Raw genomic sequence first — 23,691 nt, 5'->3', positions numbered from 1 at the left:
TCTCATCACCAAGGCGGAAATACCTTGAGAGACCGTCTGCATTGGCGTGGTCCACTCCAGGCCGATGTTCCACCTGAAAGTCCATCCCCTGTAGGGAAATAGACCACCTCAACAACTTGGGATTCTCCCCCTTCATTTGCATCAGCCAACGAAGGGGTCGGTGGTCGGTCTGAACCAGGAAGTGCGAGCCAAACAGGTATGGCCGCAACTTCTTCAGAGCCCATACCACTGCAAAGGCTTCACGCTCTATTGCACTCCACTTCTGTTCCCTGGGAAGTAGTCTTCTGGATAGGAAGACCACGGGTTGATCCAGACCCTCTTCGTTGAGTTGCGATAACACTGCCCCAATGCCATGTTCTGATGCATCTGTCTGGACAATGAACTTCTTGGAAAAGTCTGGGGCCCTTAAGACCGGGGCCTCGCACATGGCTTTCTTCAATTTCTCAAAGGCTTGCTGACAAGCCTCCGTCCAGACTACCCGTCGAGGTTGTTTCTTGGACGTGAGCTCCGTGAGGGGGGCTACGATGGTACCGTACCCCTTCACGAAGCGGCGGTAATATCCCGTGAGGCCCAAAAATGCTCGGACCTCAGTCTGTGTCTTGGGGGGTTCCCAGGCCATGATGGCCTCGATCTTCGCCTGGAGGGGTTGCACCGCTCCCCTACCCACCAAGTGTCCAAGGTACACTACCGACCCCTGCCCGATCTGGCACTTGCTGGCCTTGATCGTCAATCCAGCTTGTCTCAGGGCCTGGAGAACAGCTTGCAGGTGACGCAAGTGATCCTCCCAGCTGTTACTGAAGACGGCTATGTCATCCAGATAAGCAGCAGAGAAACTCTCCATTCCGGTGAGGATCTGGTTTACCAGGCGCTGAAACGTGGCAGGTGCGTTCTTGAGCCCAAAGGGCATCACACAGAACTGGTAGTGGCCATTGGGCGTGGAGAAGGCTGACCTTTCCCTTGCTCCATCAGTCAACGAGATCTGCCAGTACCCTGAAGTAAGGTCAAAGGTACTTAGATATTGGGCAGCTCCCAGCCGGTCAATTAATTCATCCGCCCTAGGGATCGGATGAGCATCAGTTTTTGTCACTGAATTCAGTCCCCGGTAGTCCACACAGAACCTCAGTTCTGGTTGGGCACCCGGTGGTGCAGCTTTTGGTACTAACACCACCGGACTGGACCAGGGGCTGCTAGAAGGTTCAATCACTCCTAGCTCCAGCATCTTAGTGACCTCACTATGAATGCTGGCCTTCACCTTGTCTGACATCCGGTAGATCTTGGACTTCACAGGTGGGCTGTCTCCTGTGTCCACGTCATGGACGCACAGGTGAGTCCTACCCGGGACAAGGGAGAACAACGAAGAGTACTGCCCCAGGACCTGGCGACAGTCCTCCTGCTGTTCAGGAGTTAGAGATGGGGAGAGAATCACTCCCTCCACCGACCCATCCTTCTCTTGAGACGCAAACAGATCAGGGAGAGGCTCGCTTTCCACGTCCTCTCCTCCGTCAGTCACCATCATCAAGATGACTTCGGGCCTCTCGTGGTGGGGTTTGAGGCGGTTGGCATGCAGCACCCGCAGGGGCTGACGAGGGGTCTTCAGGTCCACCAAGTAGGTAGCCTTACCCTTCTTCTCCAACACCTCAAAGGGTCCTGACCAGCGATCCTGGAGGGCACTAAGCTCTCCTGGTTCGATCACCCACACCTTCTGGCCAGGCTCCAACTCCACCGGGTGAGCGTTGTGGTCATACCACGCCTTCATTACTGCTTGGCTGGCTTCCAAGTTGTCAGAAGCTTGCTTCCACAACTTAGCCATTTGGCTCCGGAAGGCCAGCATGTAGCTCACCACATCCTGGGGGAGCTTTCTGGGAGTTCTTTCCCATCCGTCTCTCACCAGGTTGAGAGGTCCACGTACAGGGTGCCCATACAGAAGCTCGAAGGGGCTGAAGCCCACTCCCTTCTGTGGCACTTCCCTGTAGGAAAAAAGTAAACAGGGTAGGAGGACGTCCCATTTCCTCCGCAGGCTTTCAGGCAGACTTCTGATCATGCCTTTTAAGGTTTTGTTAAACCTTTCCACCAGACCATTGGTCTGGGGGTGGTAAGGAGTTGTGAACCGGTAGGTCACTCCACACTCCTTCCACATTGCCCGCATATATGCTGACATGAAGTTGGTCCCCCTGTCGGACACAACTTCCTTGGGAAAACCCACTCGGGTAAAGATTCCCATCAGGGCCCTAGCCACAACAGGTGCTGTTATGGTCCTCAGAGGTATTGCCTCTGGGTACCGTGTGGCATGATCCACCAGAACCAGGATAAACCTGTGACCAGCTGATGTTGGCGGATCTAATGGACCCACAATGTCGATGCCCACCCTTTCAAAGGGGGTGCTAACGACAGGAAGTGGTTCCAGGGGAGCTTTCAGCTTCACCCCTGTTTTCCCACTGGCTTGGCAAGACACACATGTCCGGCAGTAGGTATCGGACGACACTTTCATCTGAGGCCAATAAAAGTGTGGGACAAGACGGGCGAAGGTCTTGTCTTGCCCCAGGTGTCCTGCCAATGGTATCTCGTGAGCCAACTCCAGAAGGAAGGCTCGATAACGTTGAGGAACTACCAAGGCTCGTGACGATCCGTGTAGGGGTGCCTTGGGTTCACTGTAGAGGAGGCCATCCTCCCAGTAAACACTGTAGTTCCCTTCAACGTTCCCTGCTGCCTGGGCTTCGGCCTGCCGCCTCAGCCCCTCAAGGGTAGGGCACTCCCTCTGGCCCTGGCAGAATTCCTCCCTGGACGGGCCTCCCTCCACGTGCCACTCGGCCGGGATGGGTAGGTCCTCCAGGTTGGTAACGTCCCCCTCCGCAGACTCCTGGTCCACCACCTCCGGTGGCCTATCCGTCCTACGGGGTGGAGACGCCGAGGCAGGCTCCTCCTGTCCTCGGTTCTCCCCTTGACTGGCAGCTGGCTGGGCCTTTGTTCCAGGCTCCAGCCGAAATGAACTCCCTCTTCGGGTAGTCGCGGACCTTGTGCTAACACAGGCCCAGTCAGGTGTACCCAGCATCTCGGTGTGAGTCCGGTATTCCACCTCCTTCCAAGCGTTGTGCTCCATATCATTCCCCAGCAGACAATCGACTGGCACGGCAGGGCTTACGGCAACTCGAAGTGAACCTGCAACCCCCCCCCATTCAAAGGGAACCTCGGCCACGGGATAGTGACCTGTTCTGCCGTCAGCCATCGCGGCTGGGTGGAGTACATCGGGAATTACCTGCTCTGGAGACACCAGCTGGCTACGCACCATAGTCATACTGGCTCCTGTGTCTCTCAGAGCCTCCCCTCTTTGGCCGTTGATGGTGATCCACTGCCCATACTTTGCGGTATTTGCGGGCACCTGGATCTTAGGAACCATCTCCCGTTCTCCCAGGGACACTAGAGTGACACCCGCCCACTCCCTTCCCTTAGTTAAGGGCATCTCCTCCCCGAGCACTGCACTAGCTACTCCGGGGGTCTTTCCTCCAGTGGGAGGGGGTGGTCGTTTCTGGCACTTCGGATCTCCTTTATAGTGTCCAACGCCACCGCACTCGTAGCAATGGACAACCCTTGGCTGCTGACTCTGGCCAGGATTAGGGTTTCTGGGTGGGTTAGCCTTAGAGGTGAATCCTGTTCCCTTCCCTTGGAAGTTATTTTGGGGGCCTTTGGAGAACTCCTTTTTCTTTTCCCCTCCCTCTTTCTTCTGGGGGGCGCCCTGTCCGGCCTTTTGAGTATCCCCTCCAGTCCCCCTTGTGGACACCCGGGTACTAGCCCAAATGTCCGCCTCCTCAGCAAGCTTCCGGGGACTGGTCAGCTTGCTATCCACCAGGTGTTGCCGCAGTTCAGGGAAACATTTCTCGAGTAGGTGTTCCTTCAATACTAGGTCAAACAGCTCCTCGTAGTTCCTTACTTCACTGCCCTGAATCCAACCTTCCAGTGCCTTCTTTGCATAGTCCAGGAAGTCCACCCAATTCTGTGTGCCCAGTTTGTGACTACCCCTGAACTTCTGTCTGTACTTTTCCGGAGTTAGTCCAAACTTCCTGATGAGCGCCAGTTTCATGGTGGGGTAGTGGGTTTGCTCTTCCTCTTCGAGGGCCAATAAAGCATCCCTACCAGCTGGAGGCATGTATTTGTACAATCCCCCCCCCCAATACTTCACTGGAACCCCATGGGCCCTCAATGAGACCTCATAGGCTGCGAGCCACTTGGCGATGTCGTCACCCGCCCCATAGCTCGCTACAATGTCCTTTGGCAGGTAAGGTTTGGATTCCCTGGTGGACTCTTGGATTTGGCTGCCACCATCGGGAACAGGTTGTGCCCCGATTCGCAAAATCTGAAGATCTATTTCTTTCAGGCGCAATTCATGGGCCATCCTCTGCTCCTCTTTCTCCTTTTCCAGCCTTGCTAAGTCCCATGTGAGCTGTCTCTTCTCTCTCCGGTCTGCTAACTCCACTTCGGATAAGCCCCCACTAGAGACAGTGCTGCCCTTCCTAGAAAGTGTCCTGGGCCCTGCGGACAGGTTCCCCACCTCAGGTTGGTACATCTCAGCCCCCTCGGGGTCAGGCTCTCCATCCCTGTCTTCTTCCTCAGCCTTGCTTTCCCTGCGTGCCTCCCCCCAAGCCCTTAAGCTGGTTTGGAGTGCACCCTTCTTTGCTCCTGGGGGACAGTACACCCCCTCTCGCTGGCAAAACTCCCTGAGTTGGGCCACAGTGTACGTGTCTAGATTTTCAAGAACAAACTCCATCTTGCCCACTCAGGTTAGAGGACAGGTTTTGTGTAGTAACAATGCAGGGGGGTACCTTTAGTAATACCTCCTCCCACCACCAGAGTAAATTTGGAAAAAACAAAAACCCACAATTAGGAAGGCCGCTTTGAGAAAACTCCCGGTGTAGGCCTATGGACTACCCACAGTTATTGTTGAGTATATGTAGGCACAGCTCTATCCCACCACTGAACACCAATTTATGTTGGAAACAGCCCACCCCCACTCCGCAGGGTGGTGGTGGACTCCTCGAACACACTGTGGTAGCTTGGCTCGAGTGGTCAGGAAACAGGCGCAGTGCTAAGCATACAATATACCCATACAATAACCATGCGTGCATCCGTTCCAAAAACGACTCTACACCGTAAAAATTATGAAAATATTCTTCTTTATCTTTTTTTCTCTTAGTTGCTGATTGGGAAAATAAATAGGTCAATCACAATATACAAGTTTCAATAGTGCAGGTCAAATAAATACTGGCTGTTTGATGAAATAAATAGGGGTGATCATAAATAACAGGGCATAAATACAAGTGCAATATATACAGACAATTAAATACTTTGAGGCAATAAATACTGTACCAATAAATATTGTACACCATCAAGTCCTGTGGACCTATAAATATAGTGAAGCAATAAATAGGTAAAAACTCAATAAATACAGTACCCCCAATAAATAATTAAAAGTATACAGCAACACTCATGTAATCAGATGACACTTCAATTCTTAAGGGCTGATTTGGCCCAGGCACAGCTTGTAGGGTTGTGGAAGGCTTGAGGGGGGCTACTCCCTGGCTGGGACAAGGCTGAGGCCTAATCTGAGGTAGATCAAAGGGGGGAATACCAGTGCCCTGGCTTTCTCTCTCCACACAACCTCTCTAGGTTAGTCCCAGTTCACCCCTTGCACAGTCAGGTTGGTTTCAGCACCTCCCTAGCCCCTTAGAGCAGTCTCTCAGGTCTCCACAGGGCCTTAGGCGCCCTCTACTCCACTTACTGCCCTTTTTCTGATGTTCCGACGCCGCTGGAGTCGTGTCGACGCCGTGAGGCGGTTCCGGTTCGGTCTCGGCGGCCTCGGCACAATGTCAGTTCTTTGACGACGCCGGTAGGCGGTTCCGGTCCGATGTCGGTGGCCTCGGTTCGATCTCGACCTCCGATTCGACGGCGTCGGGCAGTCTCTTCACGATGTCGACTTCGGGCGGCTCCGGTCCGATGGCGCTCTCGGCTCCGATGACGTCGGCCGGCCTGGCCTCGATGTCGACTTCCGGCGACTCCGGGGTGCGATCCTCACCCCCGACCTCCGGTGCTCCTCCTCACAGGTTCCGGGCGACTCCGGAGTGCGATCCTCACTCCCGACCTCCGGTGCTCCTCTACCTCGGTCTCCGACGACTCCGGAGGGCGGACTTCACTCCTCCGATGACGCCGCTCGCTCGACCTCGGTTCACTTCCTCCTCGACCTCTGGTATTCCTCACGACCTCCGTCGGCGCCCTCTCACGACCTCAGGCGGCTCCGGGTACGACGTCTGCTACTTCAGTCAGCGCCGCTTCTCCACCTCGGGCTCCAGGTCTTCAGGCTACTCGACGCCGGACTCCAGGGAAACCAGTTCTCAGGTCAGAATCTTGCTGTTTTCTTGGTTCTAAGGCCTGTTCCTGCTGTCCAGGTCCTTAGGATAAGTTTCTTCTGTCTTCTTCCCACACAGGGCTATAGGCTGGGATCCATCAGTAGGGACAAGTATCAAGGGTGGGTTTATGGACCCCACTCCAGGCACAAGTTTCCACCCCTGCTGCTTCACTCCTTCCTCCTTCACTGTTGTGCTCCTCTCTCTTCACCAGTCAGGTGCCAACTGCCAGCTCCAACTGCCAACTGCCTCTCTTATCCTCCCAACATTCTAAACGGTCTCCAACTGTCACAGAGTTCTAGAATCTCCTGGAATGTTCTGGAAGGTGCTGGTAGGTTCCAGTGGATGCTGGTGATGTCACAGGTGGCCACCATTTTGTGCTCCAGGCCCTCAGACAGAAGTTTCAGGGGTAGCTAAAATGGCTCCCTGAATCTGTAGCAACACGAAAAAGTCTGGTGGTTCCCAAAAAGGAAAAATTCAACCAGGGTTTGAGGCAAAAGTGGGACAAAATAAATAATGATGAGGAGGGACCACCCAAAGGGCTGACAGGTCTAACAACCCCTTTTTGGCTTGTTGGCCTTGGCCATTAATAATTTGGCCTCCCTCTCCTTCAGCGCTGTGGGATTCATGTGCCTACATGATGAACACTCCTCGATGTCGTAGTCTGATGAGAAACACCATAAACAGTCTTCATGGGGGTCAGTGATAGGCATCTGGTGGGAGGGACCAGAGAGGTGTGCTTGTTATAAGGAAGAATTAGGGCCCAAACGGACCAAACGTTTATACCAACCATTAATGTAGAGGGGGCAATGTGCTTACTACAACCTCTGAAAAGGTAGGTATGTTCCAGAACCATTATGCCACTTTATATGAGGCAGAAAAGGTATTCCCCAAAGAGATAGAGCCCTTCATATTTGTCCTGTCCAAAGCCAACAGCAACAAACTTGAAGAACTCATCACAGTTGAAGAGCTCTCCAAAGCAATCCAAGACTTACACCCTGATCTGTCCCCAAGCCCAGACAGTCTAACAAACCCCTTTTACAAACACTTCAAGTAGGAACTGCTCCCACACTCTAACACCTCTTTACAATCCTCTATAGTTACCCCGTCGATTGCAGAAGCAAATATTACCCTTATACACACACCAGGCAAACCAACTAACCAGTGCAAGGCCTATAGGCTAATGGCATTATTGAACATGGACATGAAAATCTTCATAAATGTACTGGCGAACAGATTGCTGCTTCACATGCCATACCTCGTAGACCAAGATCAGTCTGGATTCATCCCACAGCGACAGGTGGTGGAAAACTTTACAAAATATCAGCGGGGAATGGATCACTTGACCTGAGTAACCAGGGTTCAATGTACTTGCCGTCTTTCGATAAAAACCCTCATTCACGTACACAGGCAGTATCATCATTGGGTTTCTTCTTCTTGTATGCTATCCTCCACCAGGAGGAGAAACCACTGGTTATTACAGTAGTGATCAGTGATGAAAACGTGGAAGTGCTCAAGTGAGGTGAGATTATAAAGGAAGGCCATGTTTTACCTAAACTGTACCTTTATTCAGTTTGGAATGGAGGCAAGTAAAAACAGTGTTGTGTGTGGGAAGACGAGTTATTAGTCTAACGCATTGGATTGTCCATGTGAACAGTTGACATGTTTCAACCCCATAAAATCGCCCTGACGGGCTGGGGGCCTTATTCAGGACCTAAAAAGGTGCGGAGGTTGCGAGTTGTCACAGCCTTGGTGAGTACAACATTGGCTCACCTAGATAAGTAGTGGTCAATAAGTACCTTTGGGTCCCTAATTACGGACTCCCTCGGGGTGCCGGCGGGTGTACTGACCTGGTTGGAATGCGCAACACGACTTGTTCTCGCTCTCCTTGAGGTGCCCCGGGTGATCACAAGGAGAGCGAGCACAAGTCGTGTTGTCCAGCCTCCACATCTCCTGAAGAAGGCCCCCCGACCCGTCAGGGCAATTTTATGGGGCTGAAACATGTCAACCGTTCACATGGAACGGTCGACATTTTCCAATGTATTTATTCCAAACCATCCTGGTGCCGCTCACAATACAGGCTTTACACGCACTACAGCAGTCCATAGACCACACAAAGCAAATGTACTGTTCTGCTGAGAATCATTGTTGGCGGGGATGTGGGCAAAAGGGGGACACCATGTATGTATGGTGGCGATGCCTGAGATTTACTTTGTTCTGGAAAGAAATCTTTAGCCACTTTAGGGATGACATAGGCTATCCAATCAGAGTAAACCCTGCAGAGATCATTCTGGGCATTTAATCCTTGGAGCTGAAGCACACCTCGAAGGGAGACTGGAGACTTGTAACAAAACATGGTGCTGGCTGCGAAACAACTGATTGCATTGAAATGGAAATCTTTGCCTCTGCTGAGGATTCAGGAATGGGCAGTAAAACTTGCTGGCTATGGTAAAACTGACATGGTCCCTTCTGGAAATGGACTACAAATTTGAAAACCAATGGTGGCTGCTGTTAGGCTACTTGTCCATCCTATCTTAGGCTGCCACAGATCTGTGTGATCATTATGCTTGTCAACTTGAAGCGGAAGAGACCAGTATTAGACCATATTGCTAGTTTGGAGACCCTATTGATAGTTTGGAGCTCTCATCAACACAATGGTTTGATGACTCTATATGCCTATGTATCCCTAATCTGTCCTCATTATTTAGTTTTCAAGATGGGGCAAGGGGGGAGTTATTTCGAACAACTCATGGCTACCACGGGTGAGTGGATGCGCTATGTAATACTCATATGGCTGTCTGAGAATTCGGTCATGGGCATTTGATGAAAATATATTTAAGTACAGTTGGAGGAAATAAAAAAGAATGAATTGAGCATCTCAACCAGTTGCTACAATACAACAGTTTGGACACTGCACGTGTTTATCTGCCAATACTCTTGAAGGGTAGCTTTATTCACAAGTTGTGCTTTGCTTAGAAAGTGTCACACTTTGCCTCATCTATAACACAACATAAAGGCCATAATCTGCACACCCAAACATTGAGAGAAGACTAAATCAAACACAATTTATCATCATCTTAGTTCATAAATCTAAATACTTAACAGGTTCAACATCACAGATAAATAGTTGGAATTAAAACAGTGCATCAGGTGGTGTATATTCAAAACACACACTGAATCCAAAAAATATCCTGGAACCCAACAACATTATCAAGTACTGACTTTTCACAAGCACTGTTCCTCGACGACAAAATTATTGCAAGAAGCAGTGACATGTACCAGTGCCACCAAATCAACTGCTAACACCTCCTACATAACTGCTGGCTTAGTTTGAGACCATACTGCACCACTAAAATGGTGTCCATTGAATTTGCCAAAGGTTTCCCTGATGTCAGACAGCTTCAACCTCTGCTTTCTTGTTAGGATTCATCTGTCAGCAGCCATCAATACCATCAACCAGCAAGCACTGAGCAACATCCTGTAAGCAAGCATAAAATACAAAATAACTGTACTACACGTGCCCTACTCATGCCTATCCAACAAACATTAACTTATTCAAATGGAAACTTCTGTTTCCACTAGCTTGCACAACACCTCAAGGATCCATGTCTCCACTTGTGAACCCCTATTAGTAGAGGAAGCTTCTTGAAGTCCTCAATGCCAACTAGGAAGTCAAGATTTGCCAATACGCTCAGCATACACAAACCTATATTCTCCAGAATGAAGGACCTTCACCATATGAAAGACTACCTTGTGGAATATCAAGTTTAGATGGTACATGGCAACCTTAAACTGAACCCAACAAAGACCAAATATGTCCTCAATGCCAACAGTACCAGACAAACTAAGATTCAACTTTGGCTCTCCAACAAACACTGATAAGATTCACACCCCCAACTCTCCTCAAAAAACAGATCACTTGTTTTATCATCAATAAAAACTGCATCAAATCTCATCCCCCAGTAAAAATGCAGCTCTTGCATAAAAGAATTAAACCCTAGATCTCCAAATGAGATGTCAAAACTACAACCAAAGCATTGTTATTATGTTTTCTTAATTGGTTGTCCTAGCCACTCTCTTACAGAACATTCCTTTAGCTCCTCCGCCGCTCAACTCAAATGACTAAACAGCTATAACCGTATAAACGCCCATCTTCAGAATCATGCATTTGAGCCTGCCTAGGATTACATAATCTTCAAGTCTGGCTGTATCACCTGCAAGCCAGTGCAGAAAAATGTGTTAACCTACTTGGCAAAAAACATGTCAAGGCGTCATTTATTCTTTTGTTGTGATCACTGGACTGGAAGTTAATAAATGAGAAAGAAAATATATAAGAATGCCATCTAAAGCTATGCACCCAAGGTAGTAAACACTTCTCTAATACATACCACCTGCAACCCCTAAACACAATCTCCTGCTCTCCTCTGCACTTCAGAAAGCATCAGAAAAGAACTCTTGAAGGAACACCACATTCTCCACTCATTATAAACGTGGTCACAAAAATGAAGAGAATGTCCCTGCCCTGTGTGTGATCATAATTCCTTTCACCCCTGCATACATTTTTTTAGATAGCGCAACTTACAACATCACAAGCATCCTTATTTTATAAGTACCAATATGGAAACCATTTAAGTTAACATTACTTTATAGGAAATCTTTATTTGCCTGTATTCATGTTAAAACATTCAATATAAAAGTGTTTTCACTTTACTGTTTGCTTTTAAGATACTGAAATGTCCATCAAATGGAGTCACAAAATATACTGGAATCCCAAATCTGGTCACGTTACCAGTACATTTAACAAAACTATAATTTTTGCTATCATCCCTCAGCTATTCAAACGTTTCTTCAGCGTTTCCAAAACTTCGAGGTTTACATCTTGAATATTTATTACAGTTGCTTTTGCTGTAGATGGATTAAATTCAATGGTCAGTATTCCACATAGATCCGTGAGTTCTCTTTGGCATTTCTGCAGGCCTGCTGCAAGTTTTTCACGCTGCTTTGCATCCTTCTTTAACTGTTTCATTTCTAGAACCGAAAACCCAATTAGCTTAGCTAGAACACTGTCACTGAAATCTACATTCAGGTAAGCAGTTCCATCAGAGATTGTTGCTTTTATACACCACACGCCATTGGTGTTTGTGAGATTTCCTATTAGAGTTACAATAAATCCTTTGATTTGTACAGTTTTTAGTGTTTCAGTATTATTAGCAAGTAAGAGTGAGATGTATGTAAAAGGTGACTGATCAAAATCCTCCTGTGGGTCCTTCTGACCAATCAGTTCAGAGAAACGATTAGCTAAAGATGAAGAAATAGACAACTCTGTGAACCTTCCAGTTGGTATGTCTTTGTGGTCATTGTTGAGCTGAGTGTGTGTCATCTCTGCTTCGGCACATTCTCGCCGGATCTCTTCTTCTAAAAGAAGGTCATCCTCCAAATCATGTCCATCACCCATTACTTCATTTAAATCGTCATCAAGGAAGTAATCATCAGGATCATCATCCTGGCCCAGTTCTTCGCTTGCATTTGATGAAACAACCCTTGGGTCTGGCTGTTGATTGTAACGTCCATTAGTCACTGAGTGTGACTGTGTTGGGCTGTAGCTAGTGATGTTGCTTCTGCTACCATATCCACTATCCGAAGCAGTTTCATTGTTCGCTAGAAATTCCAAATTATCATCAAGACTAGCAAGCAGCTCTTCATCTGAAGGTCCAAGAGCCTGCCCTATTTCGTCACCAGTTGTTGGGACAGCTTGTTGGTTGTTTACTCTATTTGGAGGAGGCAAATCAGTCTCTCCAATTAGTCCAGCCAGGACCCGTTCCTGGTTATTTTCCTCAAACAGTGCCTCCACTTCACCACCAAGTAATTTCACATTTTCTGGTTTCAGCAAAAGTACACCAAGACGACAAGTAATCTTCCCCTGCAAACACATTTTGGTACCTGGAGTGATGTTACTGTGAAGAACGGGTACAGGCTGATATTCCATGCCTTGAATTTGCTGTATCCCATCAGTTAATTGAAGCATTAACATACGAGTTGGCCTTGCTTCCCATGGTTTTTGTGATACTTGGGTAGCGTCTGACACTTGCTCATTTTGGTTATTTCTTCCTCTTAGCTTTTGAAGTTGTGAATAGGCAGGTTGGCTGACATCTACAAGAGAATCGATCTGGACAGAATAAAATCCATTTAGTTCACATTTCAGGTCCTCTAAAATGCCATCTGGTAGCACCGGATATTCCAGGTCCCTCAGGTCAGTGAGAAGCCACTGCTCAAATACCAGTTTGTTAATCTGTGCTGGTGGCAAGCTAACACTATTATGTTCTTGTTGGATCCAGTCCACACATGCTTCCACCCAGTGGTCGGGAACTTTAACATGCCATGTGGATGAAAGCCAAGCTTTCACTCTTGGAGTGACATTAGATCCATTCATTTTCTTTTAATTAAAATTAGACATTTATTTGCATGAAGTTTCTGAAATAAAACACAGAAGAATTACATTTTTATTTTAGCATAGTTAATTATCTTCAACTGTGAATACTTGCATTAGTATATATTTTAACAGGTTGACATTCTGCTTTCCAACTGCTGGCTTTATTCTACACGAACCAGACTAGAGATATAAAACATACTCTAAAAAAACATGTAAAATAAAATAAACAATAAAATATGCTGTTTTACTGTCGAACAGAGCTGCAGATTATGGTGATGTGGGTGATGTTGTCCTGTAGATGGTTTTGCCAGGGCAAGTCAGGGGGAGGGTATAGCATTTGTGTAGAGTAAACGGTAGGGGGATGTAGGAGGTCTTTGGAATGGTAGACATATGGTATGGTCATTTAAATGCATGGAGTGTACATGATGATGCTGATGAAGGACTATATATACATTTTTTTAAGCCAAGATGTTTGTGAACATTTGCAAACAACATGGCGACCTTAGGTGATTATCACATTGCTTCACTGTAGGCTCATTTCAAACAGTTGCATGAAATAACTCGTCATCAACGTAGGCCATAACACAATCAACATAACATAACAGATCATGTGTCGGCAACCCATACTAGGTGATATACAAATAGTACTGTATTATTCACAGTCCTGTCTCCTCCGTAGTATCGGAGGAGACAGGACGTATGCCGGCGCCCTCCTGCTTGAAGTAAATTGAGAATTCTAAGAACCTTACAGTGATCAATACGATCAAAGGAGATTGGACGATCGCCTGTGCCTTTACTATACTGAGAATCTTAAGAACGAATGCCAGAGGCTATTTGAATCCCATGATTGGATATCCCCGTTGAGAAACGTTGCACAGTTGACCTCCGCTCCTGTGTGAGCTTTGACCACACCAAACGAAGAGATTTATTACGCCCCTTGAGCCACATTGGGCTCTTTTAGGCTGTCACCCTAATACCCCCGTCCTGATGAAGACCCGCATTGACTAAGATAGTAATGCCCCCCCGGGTTGAAACGTCGACATATATCCCCTGGACCAGTTGAAAGATTCTGCACAAAAAACCTACTCATTCAGTCTGCAGACCGATTCAAATATCTGTGTTTCTGGCCTTTTGTAAAATGTGAATATCGCCAAAAGTCACCTTGTATATATTACGCACCCTCACTACAGCACTGAGCACCACATGTCACTTTGTCACAAATTAGATTTCACTCTTATGTCTTGACAGCCATGCAATTTAATGTAGGTATTTATAAATGAAGTAATTTATAAAACTTTTGAATACCTTTTTGGTCTCTCTATGTGTGTTGCTTATGGTAAATTGTCTTTCCTGTGAATAAACCAATGATTGGTTTAATGGTTTAAGAAATAATCTTTACCCGACAGAACCATTGTTACTTTTGTATACGACTCATTCTGGGCTACAGCCACTTTTTAACACGATTTACATTAAACTGATTCCAATGTATGTTTGCATCAAATAAATTACTACTTGCTTTTTGGTGTGTCCGTTTCACGCTATGGATTACACTTTCATGTCTGTGGCCTTACTAGCTCTTTCATATGAAGGAGTTTTGCATTAAGGATCTAATTGGTTTACTCCAGTTAACAACACTCTCTTCCTCTCCGCAACACTCCACTCCACAAGACTACTCTACGCCACTATTCTGCAAGTTATGGGTAAACTTTGATGGAACGATGAGCCAGAATCAAAAATCTAACTTATGCAAAAGGCAGACCTCAGTTCACCTAATGTTATCACATGGACAAAGTTGGCTGTTTGGAAAGCTACTTAATACAGTCTGCCATGTTATACTTATGAATATCATCAATAGGTACTATCAGTTAATGTTGTAGTGTTACGTCAACTCTCTATTTAGTCAGGAGTTTAGCTTTTCCCATGCTAAACAAAATGCCATTTCACCCTACCCTTGCCTAAAATCTCATCCACTCCATTGAAAGTCAAAAGGGAAATCAGATTCACCCACTTTTTAGGTCTTCACTAAGACAGGACATGCACTGTCTGCTGTGAGACATATTGCTAGATTACAGTAGGCGTAGCCCACTGCTTACTATTGGTTGGCTTCATCATCACTCATTTGCTTGCTCCTATTTCATTAGCATGTGTGGGCTTTCCTGACGCTTCTTGTGTTTGCCCCACCCATACAGCATCGACATTCTACTGTGTCCTTCTGCTATTCGCCTTTTTCGGGCACATATTTTTTCTTTTCATTTAAACATTCTACAAGAATACACATTTTCGAGGGAGGAGCCTAGCGCGCAACCAAGATGGCCGCATTGGCTTAAGGCTCTCGAGGGCCTCCGCAACCTCCCACGTCTATCCTGACTAAATCCTGGTAAATTTGACGGGCTTTTGCTGATGCATTCGCGCTGAGGTGCCACCCGTTTTCCGAATTCTGATCGGACGCCGGGAACCCGAATGGTTGCCTTCCGAAGTTTGCGGCCTGCTGGTGCCTAGGTCCCGGTCACAAGTTGGTGAGGAGCCCGGGTACGAAGTGAACAACAGCGGCATGCAGGGCTTGACCTGCCCCGTACCCCGCACTTTCACTTTCGTTTTCAAGTCTGCTGTTTGAGATCGGCTGAGGGACCCTGGTGTTTCAGAGGAACGCGGACAACGGAGTGTCTGGCCCGCTCTTCGGACTATCCACGGACGTCCTGCCTGCGATTGCAGTGTCCGCTTAACTTAGCCAACGGGTCCCTGTCCCTGGCGCTGGCGGGTGCCAACCTTGGTGGCCTCCGGACGATGGCGGCGAGACTCGAAGGGGACAAGTCGAAATCTAAGTCAACCCGGAGGGGATCCTATGCTCAGGCCAACAACATGGACCGTTACGCGCAGCTAAAGGGATCCCCCGCTGGCCTGCATAAATCGCCTGAGCGGTCTAAAGAGCTGGCGGGCCCGGCGTCGGAGTTTACCCTGCAGGACGTTATGGGCGCCATTGAGGAGATGAAGGCTGCTGTGGGTCAGCGATTTGATACCCTGGCACATAAGTTGGACGCGGTACTGATCGATGTAAATTTGGTCAGGGCAGATCTGTCCAAAACCAACGAGCGGGTCGACTCCCTTGTCACAAGCGGCGTCGAGCCTAACTGTGGACGTGGCCGCCCTGCAGACGGAGGTCCGTCGGTTGCGGCTAGCCAGTGACCAGACTAATCGTCGACTTGAGGATTCGGAAAGCAGGGCTAGACGGAACAATGTCCGTATCATCGGAGTGCCGGAAAGATCGGAGGAATCTGCTGCTGCTCTTTTTGTGGAGGATCTGGTGATCAACCGTCTCGCGCCCAAGGGATTGAGCAAGTTCTTTGCGGTGGAGCGGGCCCACAGGATTCCGGGTGGTGCGCCCAAAGTGGGTGCTCCCCCGCGGCCTATAATCGCTCGACTTTTTAACTTTCGGGATAGAGATGCTATCCTTCAGGCGTCGCGGGTGGCTGGGCCGCTGAAGTTTGAGAACTCCAACGTCAGCTTTTATCCGGACTTCACGCAAGCGGTCCAGAAACAGCGGCTGGGTTTTTTGGGTGTCAAGCGGCGCCTGAGGGACATGGAGCTGAAATACGCGATGTTATTTCCTGCGAGGTTGCGGGTTGAGTTCCAGGGTCGTTCCCACTTTTTTGACCGACCGGAGGCGGTTGGTGACTGGTTGGATGCCCTGCCGCGGGGACAGGATCGAGACGATCGGGCGGAGGAGAGCGGACGGGATGTGGTGGAGCAGGACTAGAACTTGGTTCCTGGCGATGGACTAGATTGACTATTCATTGCACCTTGGCTCAATTACACTCTAATCCGGCACATCATGCCCTTCAAATGTCTGGGGGTTGCGGGGAGCTTTTTGGGGTCCTTTCCTCCTTCTGGGGTTCTTTTGTGGTACATGTTAGGGCGACAGGCACACTGCAAGTTGGGGGGGCTGTTCGGGCTCAAGCAGGGGTGCAGGGAGGGGGGAGTTGTGGTTTTGGGTCTGTGGGGGAGGGGGGTTGTTGGGGATGGTTGTTGTTTTTTCGTTTCGCAGGGCAATGTGAAGTTGTTTGCTGATTTCTCCGGTTTGTGCTCTCTGGGATGTGGGATTCATGTGCCGGAGTGGGATGGGGGATTGCGAATCCTTTCGTGGAATGTGAATGGTCTGGGGGACAGGATCAAGCGCGGGGTGGTGTTACAGTTCTTGAAGCGGCTCTCGCCCGACATCGTTTTCCTGCAGGAGACACATTTGGTTGGGAACTCCTTCCAGGCCCTAAATAGGAGGGGCTATCGCCTGGCCGCTCACTCTGGCTTCACTTCTGGCTCTAGGGGAGTGGGCATTTTAGTTAGGACCTCCCTCCCACTGGCAGTGGACGAGGTGCTTCACGATGATAGGGGGCGATATGTGGCACTGGTGGGAAGATGGGAGGGTAGAACCATCTCACTGGTGGCTGTGTATGTGCCCCCGGGGTTACAGACGACTACATTTGCTGACTTGGGGCGTTTGGTTCTGGGGCTTCCTGGGGGGGTTTTGGTGTTGGGTGGAGACTTTAATGCCGTGGTCTCTGGATTGGAGGACCGTCACCCCCCCCAGGGATCTCCCTAGGGCTCAGGCCTGGTTGGGGAGTTTTTTGGACCCTTTGAGGTTGGTAGATTGCTGGAGAATGATGCACCCGGGACAAGCGCAGTATACCTTTCACTCGGGGGCCCATGGGAGTCTCTCGAGACTCGACTATATGCTCATGCCGGCGACCCAAGCGGGGATGATTGGGGAGGTGCGTCACGTAGCCAGAGGTATTTCTGACCATTCCCCTATATGGTTGCAACTGAGGGTTGACCCTGGCACAGAGGGAAGAGTGGCACCTATTGGCCCCTGGTATCTTCGTAACCCTAAGATCCGCGCGGAGTTGGTCAAGTCCACTGATCACTACTTCACTGATAATGTGGGGTCGGTATCGTCGGCCCTCTCCCTATGGGAGGCTTATAAGGTGGTGGTCAGGGGGCAGGCCTTGTCTCTTATCTCCCATACTAAGAGGTGCGAGAGAGCTGAGGTGATTCGCCTGGAGACTGAAATAGCTGAAATGGAGGAGGACTTGGAGCGTGGAGTTACTGATGAGAAATTGCATGTTCTCAGCCTCAAACAGTCAGATTATAGAGCGCTAGTCACGGAAGCTGCTAAAGGGATGTATAGAGAACAGCAAGGGCGTCTGTATGACGTGGGGGATAAGGCCGGGAAGTTGATTGCTTGGTTGGATAAGAAGGAGAGAGCGAGCAGGGTGGTGCCCGTTGTAGAGAGAATGGATGGAGTTCGTGTGACTGACCCTGTTGAGATTGTTGACTGCTTCGCGGATCACTTCCGCGGGGTATACTCTCCGGTTTCCGTGCGTTCCGAGGAGGATTCTCATCTGTTGCTTCGAGACATCGCACTGCCAACCTTATCGGAGGCGGACGCAACATTGATGGAGGCGAAGTTGTCGTCAGATGAGATTGCTTTGGCCATTCGCTCGATTGCATCTGGTAAGGCGGGTGGTCCTAATGGTCTTCCCATTGAACTATATAAGTTACGTCCTGATAAGATAGCGCCGTATCTTCGTGACATGTTTTCGGCGGCACGTGCGGCGGGATTCCTTCCCCCTGATCAACGCCTCGCCACCATAGTGGTGATACACAAAGATGGGAAGCCGCGAGACCACTGCGCCTCCTATAGGCCCATTTCGCTGTTGAACGCAGAACCCAAAATTCTGGCTAAGGTGTTGGCTAACCGACTGGTTCGGGTCGCGGGCGACTTGATTCATCAGGATCAGGCCGGTTTTATACCCCATCGGAATACCGCCCTAAATTTGAGGCGGTTACACGGTGTGCTGGCTACAGCCGAGTTTATACGGGAGCCGGCCATCTTGGCATCTCTAGATGCTACTATGGCGTTCGACACTTTGGAGTGGCCATATATTTGGGCCGTTTTGGCGAAATTTGGATTTGGCCGAGTTTATTGGTTGGGTAAAATTGTTATACGCTGACCCACTGGCTCAGGTGGTGGTGAATGGGAGGGTGTCGGCTCCCTTCGCACTGGGGAGGGGTACGCGACAGGGATGTCCGCTATCACCCCTTCTCTTTGCGCTTTCTTTGGAGCCCCTCGCCGCCTGGCTGCGTTGGGAGCCGTCGTTGCAAGGTATTAGATGGACGCCGGAATTCGAAGACCGTGTCTCCCTTTACGCGGACGACATCCTTCTATATCTCACTTCCCCCCGGCAGTCACTAATGGTATTGGTGGACGTGTTGACTTCCTTTGGCCGCAACTCCGGCCTGGTTATCAACTGGGCCAAATCGTGCGTCTACGTCCTCTCCGGGGAAGCCCCCCTCCTGCCGCAAGACTGCCCTGTTCAGGTTGCTACCCTGGGGTTCAAATATTTGGGAATCTTTATCTCACTGGATCCCGCGGTCCGCTATGAGCGAAACCTTCTCCCGCCCCTCCAGCGGCTGAGGGCCGACGTCGCAAGATGGCGACGACTTCCGCTTTCACCGCTTGGACGGGCGGCATTGTTCAAAATGATGTCGCTGCCTCGCTTTTTGTACGCCTTGCAAAATACTCTGGATGTCGTACCGGCCCGCTATTTCCGGGAGGTTGAGGGTCTCCAGCGTCAACTGTTTTGGGACGGGCGGCCGCGGATTGCTCTCGCCAAGTTAATGCTTCCTTGGTACGATGAGGGGGTTGCACTCCCTGATATCAAACGATACTATTGGGCGTCTCAGTTGGCGGCTGTGAACCACGGGATATATGGTCCTGCCTTAAACCCGGCGTTCGAGATGGATAAATTCCTGCTTCCAGGTGGGGATTATAATAGGGCGCTGTACTCGGTGACCCCGGACACGCGGCTGACGGGACCCACGCGGGTGGCGGTGCGTGTGAGGCACGCGGCGAATGCTGCGATGGGGTGGAGGATCGCTTGACTCGGGCGCCGCCGCTGTATGCCTCTGGGAGGTTGGGCTGTTTGTGGAGATCGAAAGGCTTTGAGAAATGGGACATGATTGGTATATGTAAGGTGGGTGATCTTTGGGTGAAGGGAGCTTTCAAAACGTTTGAAATGCTTAAACAGGAATATAAATTGAACGATAAAGAGTATTTCCGATATGCTCAAGTCCACCATGCGCTGTGTTCGGTTTTTCCGGACGCTGCTGCCATCCCCGAGTATTCTCCACTGGAGGATAGAGTGTTGGATGGCTATGTGCCCGACAGCACTATCTCTTTGATTTACAAGAAACTCATCAACGATCGCGCGGACTTGCTGCTCCGTCTGAGAGAGGCATGGACATGCGATGGCTTAGAGCTGGATGATGAGGACTGGGTGTCGGCGGTGGCCTCCCCGAAGGAGGTGGCGATCCTGGCCCGCCTCCGGTTTGTACAGCTGAAGATCCTCCATAGAGTGTATGTCACAGGGCACGGTTTGCTGCGTATGGGTTATTCGATGGATGGATTGTGTAAGCGTGGATGTGGCCTGCCGGGCACGTTCCTTCATATATTGTGGGAATGTCCGGAGATTGTGCGATTCTGGAACGGTCTCCATACTGTACTGGAGGGGGTCACGCACGTGGCCCTGTTGCCAGAGGCTAGGAGGTGTTTGTTGAATGTCTGGGAACCGAATGATTGCAATGCGGCACAGACGCAGTGGGTGACCTTGGGGTATATGGTGGCTAAGCGTAACATTGCACAGCTATGGGGCTCCCCGAGGCCGCCCACGGTTGATGTATGGAAGGAGAATATGGACTGGTGTATGTTTAGGGAAAAGACGGTGTATGTGGCGAGAGGTAAGCCAGGGAAATGGAATAGGGTATGGGGTCCGTGGAATTTATATCGAGGCCATATCTGCGCCCCGCCTGTGCCGTTAGAGGTCGATATTGCTTTGACCCCCTAGCTGCGCATTCTGCGGGTGTGTAATGTGTGTTCCATGCTTTGTATTCCCATTGCCCCCCTTCACCGCTTCTGGACCAGAATCGTTTTGGACACTGTATGTTGTTCCCCGTCCTGGGAAGAGCACGCTGCTATCTCGGACTCTCATTGCCTTGAGTGTGTGTTAGGTTTATTAAAAAATGAAACCGTTGTCTTAACCCGCTCCTGGCCTATGGCCATGGTCTGTTATAGGTGCTTACGGACTGCCGGGTACTTTGCCGCTGGTTCATTTGAATGTATGGCGTTACACTGCGGGCCCTCGGGCTCTATAGCGGCCGGCCCTGGTGGTTGTAGGCCCTTGTATGTCTTTTATTGTGTGCTAACGGTTTCTAATAAAATAAAAATACAAAAAAAAAAAAAGAATACATATTTTCTAGCTACCTCCTCCATGTGCTTCTCACCCCCTCTTACACTCAGCATTCCTGTCTCTCATCGGTGTGCTTCTCTTCCACTACTCCTGCATTGCTGTCTCGCCTGTGTGCTATCTCCCTGCCAGTTCCATGCTGTGGCGTTTCATTTTATCCCCCCTACCAGCACCGTTTTGTTTCTGTCAGTTGCCCCTACACAAACCCTGTACTGGTTCCTTCCCAAGTGCTGCTATCCACTACTCGCTTAAAAAAATAACACACACCACAACAACACTTTAGCTTCTTTTTTCTTTACCAATCCAACTGGGTTCAGTTGAAGAAAAAAAAACATGACTGCCATGTTGTCAGCACCCGCACGGACGATGCACAAGCTTACAAAGGGAAGCATCAAAACGTTTTTTGTTAAAAATAACTATTTAGCCATGCAGCACAGCATTGGGGATATGCTTTGCTATATGGTTAAAACCATTTGCAAGCCAATAGGTCTCAAAGGTGAAACCTACTGGCTGTGCCAACACTTAATTTCTGCAAAGGTCTCTTCCAAGTGTATATGTAGGGTTTTACTGAAATTACCAGTATTTCATGCTCATGATGGCAAAAAACAATGAAAGAAATCACCAAAACGTTCCCCATATCAGTGCACATTTAAAGACAATTGCAATTAGAAATAACTTTAACGTGTTCCAGAGCTGCCTAAAAGAACCCTGCCCAATAATTAAATATAGAGAAAATACATTAAAAATACAGAGGGGTTTACATACATTTCTATTTAGGCGGGTCTCTAAATTGATGAGCAAATGGTCGATATTATCCTTCGGAAAAGGTGGCAACCCTACGTGGAGATGATTAAACTAAGTCAGTCTTGTAGCGTATGTTCCAGGGGTAACAAAGTCACCGAACCAGAAAATTTCCAGCAATATTAGCCTACAGCATCTGCTAGGCACAATTCAAATATACATCGCTCACTCCGTTCTATGATTACTTGAACTAACCCTAAAAGTTATCCCTATGTTACAAGTGCTAGAGCGGGCAAGTTGATTTACATTGAAAACCATACAGCAGAAAAGGCTACGTGTTTTGTTATAGCTATTCAATACAGCAACCGTTCACTATGACAGCGGAGCATTTCAGGTGTTTAACATCACGAGTCTCCCAAGAGCCGCGTTTTTCCTGGCAGACATGTTTTGAGGGGCATTCTACAGGTCTGCTGTGATAAAAGCGCCATCTTAGTGAGGGTAAGCAAACCCAGCAGTGAGGCAATTGTAGACAGGAAGAAGAGCTGGTAATACAAGCTCTTGTCCGGACCGGAGATAGAAAACAAACTAGATTAGGCTACAAACGCTTACGGAACAAACATCAACGGATTGCAGGAAAAAATGTTTCCCCATGACACACAGGTGGTTAGAATGCAACCATTGTCGCTATTCTGAATCGATTATAGATAGCAACAACCCCCAGACTCTATAATAAGTACATGGCGTCGAGAAGGTACTATTCTTTTTACAATAAATGCAGGCGGGTTTCAGGGACATGCCGAAAAAAAGTACAGCTGTAGAACGGCCATGGAAAAATAAACGTGCGGTTTCTTGTTTTTAAGAACTGGGTGTTCATTGTAAGAATACATTGTTTTCTTGGCGTATTACGTTATACTAAACAGAATAAGGTGTGTGTGTTCCACAGAGCCTTGTCTAAGAAAAAGATGAAAACTTGACTACGTTTTAAGGAGCTAAAAACGGCTTTTGACGCCTTCAGCGAATGATTATGGCGTCATTTTTGTCTACGAAAGCCCACCATTACACCATCCTAAATGTAACAAGCAAAAAGATGCAGCTGTCTCGGCTCCTTTGTTTCAACGAGAAGCTTCATTGTAGCCCCCCCTATTCACCCAACATGGCAGGTCACTAACATTTGCGAAGGCTTAAAGCAACAAAGAGCAATTCGGTACCGGTGCGAGAGCACAGCTTGCGCCCGTTACTGGCCCTATAGATGTCAGCCACTGCTCCACGATGTCGGGGGCTGCGAAGCCGGCGAACTTTCGTTGAGGAAAGAAACAGCCCGCCAGATCCAACTGTGCTCGCTCTCACCTCGCGAGATTTACTCGTCGCCATATTTCCTACTACTACAAGCCTGATGACAAAAACTCTCTGATGTGAAGTAAATGTTTCTATAACGTATGCCTGCAGTAACTAAATAATACAGGTCGTGTTTCTAAACCGATCACTGCACAGTATAACCCAGGCAACCGGCAGTCCTTTATGCAGTGTCACGTGTATACCGGGGCTCCTCGGCAACATAAAGCGTCATGACTACGAGTTTGTTTCCTACCGAAAGGGAACAATAAGGAAACCGCCGTCCTCGTGCACTTTCAACTTAATTCACATGATTACTTCTGAGACCTAGTTTAAAATCACGCATCGATCCGTTGGTTCATAACTTTAACGTAATTATATTTTCAGACGTTTTTTATAACGTAGTAGTCTTCAGATTTGAAACTAATAATAACCAACCCAAGCCGCTACTGTATAACACACAACAGGAACAAGAGGCGGTCACAGGAAGGGGTTGGGA

At 48.8% G+C, this 23,691-nt stretch overlaps 1 protein-coding gene across 4 annotated transcripts; it reads right to left on the bottom strand.

Moving 5' to 3' along the window:
* Positions 1-11,031: 11,031 nt before the first annotated feature.
* Positions 11,032-23,315, bottom strand: RMI1 (RecQ mediated genome instability 1). 4 transcript variants are annotated; one of them, XM_085633129.1, is made up of 2 exons: positions 23,208-23,315; positions 11,032-12,863 (listed from the first exon to the last, which is right to left on the bottom strand). In XM_085633129.1, exon 2 carries the CDS (start codon positions 12,820-12,822, stop codon positions 11,221-11,223), a length of 1,602 nt encoding a protein of 533 aa, XP_085489255.1. In that variant the 5' UTR covers positions 12,823-12,863; positions 23,208-23,315; the 3' UTR covers positions 11,032-11,220. The 4 variants fall into 4 exon arrangements, with proteins under 4 accessions (XP_085489255.1, XP_085489252.1, XP_085489253.1 ...); XM_085633126.1 differs by having other exon boundaries at positions 23,069-23,208; XM_085633127.1 differs by lacking the exon at positions 23,208-23,315 and adding an exon at positions 23,030-23,167.
* Between the last annotated feature and the right edge of the window lie 376 nt (positions 23,316-23,691).

The sequence above is a fragment of the Triturus cristatus genome, chromosome 2_1, assembly GCF_964204655.1.
Source record: "Triturus cristatus chromosome 2_1, aTriCri1.1, whole genome shotgun sequence".
NCBI lineage: Eukaryota > Metazoa > Chordata > Amphibia > Caudata > Salamandridae > Triturus > Triturus cristatus.
The sequence above is the reverse complement of the archived record's forward strand: the minus strand, read 5'-3'. Positions and strand labels throughout refer to the sequence as shown.

Coding starts and splice junctions, on each gene's coding strand:
- RMI1 (XM_085633129.1), bottom strand. CDS start 12,822: ATGAATGGATCTAATGTCACTCCAAGAGTGAAAGCTTGGCTTTCATCC.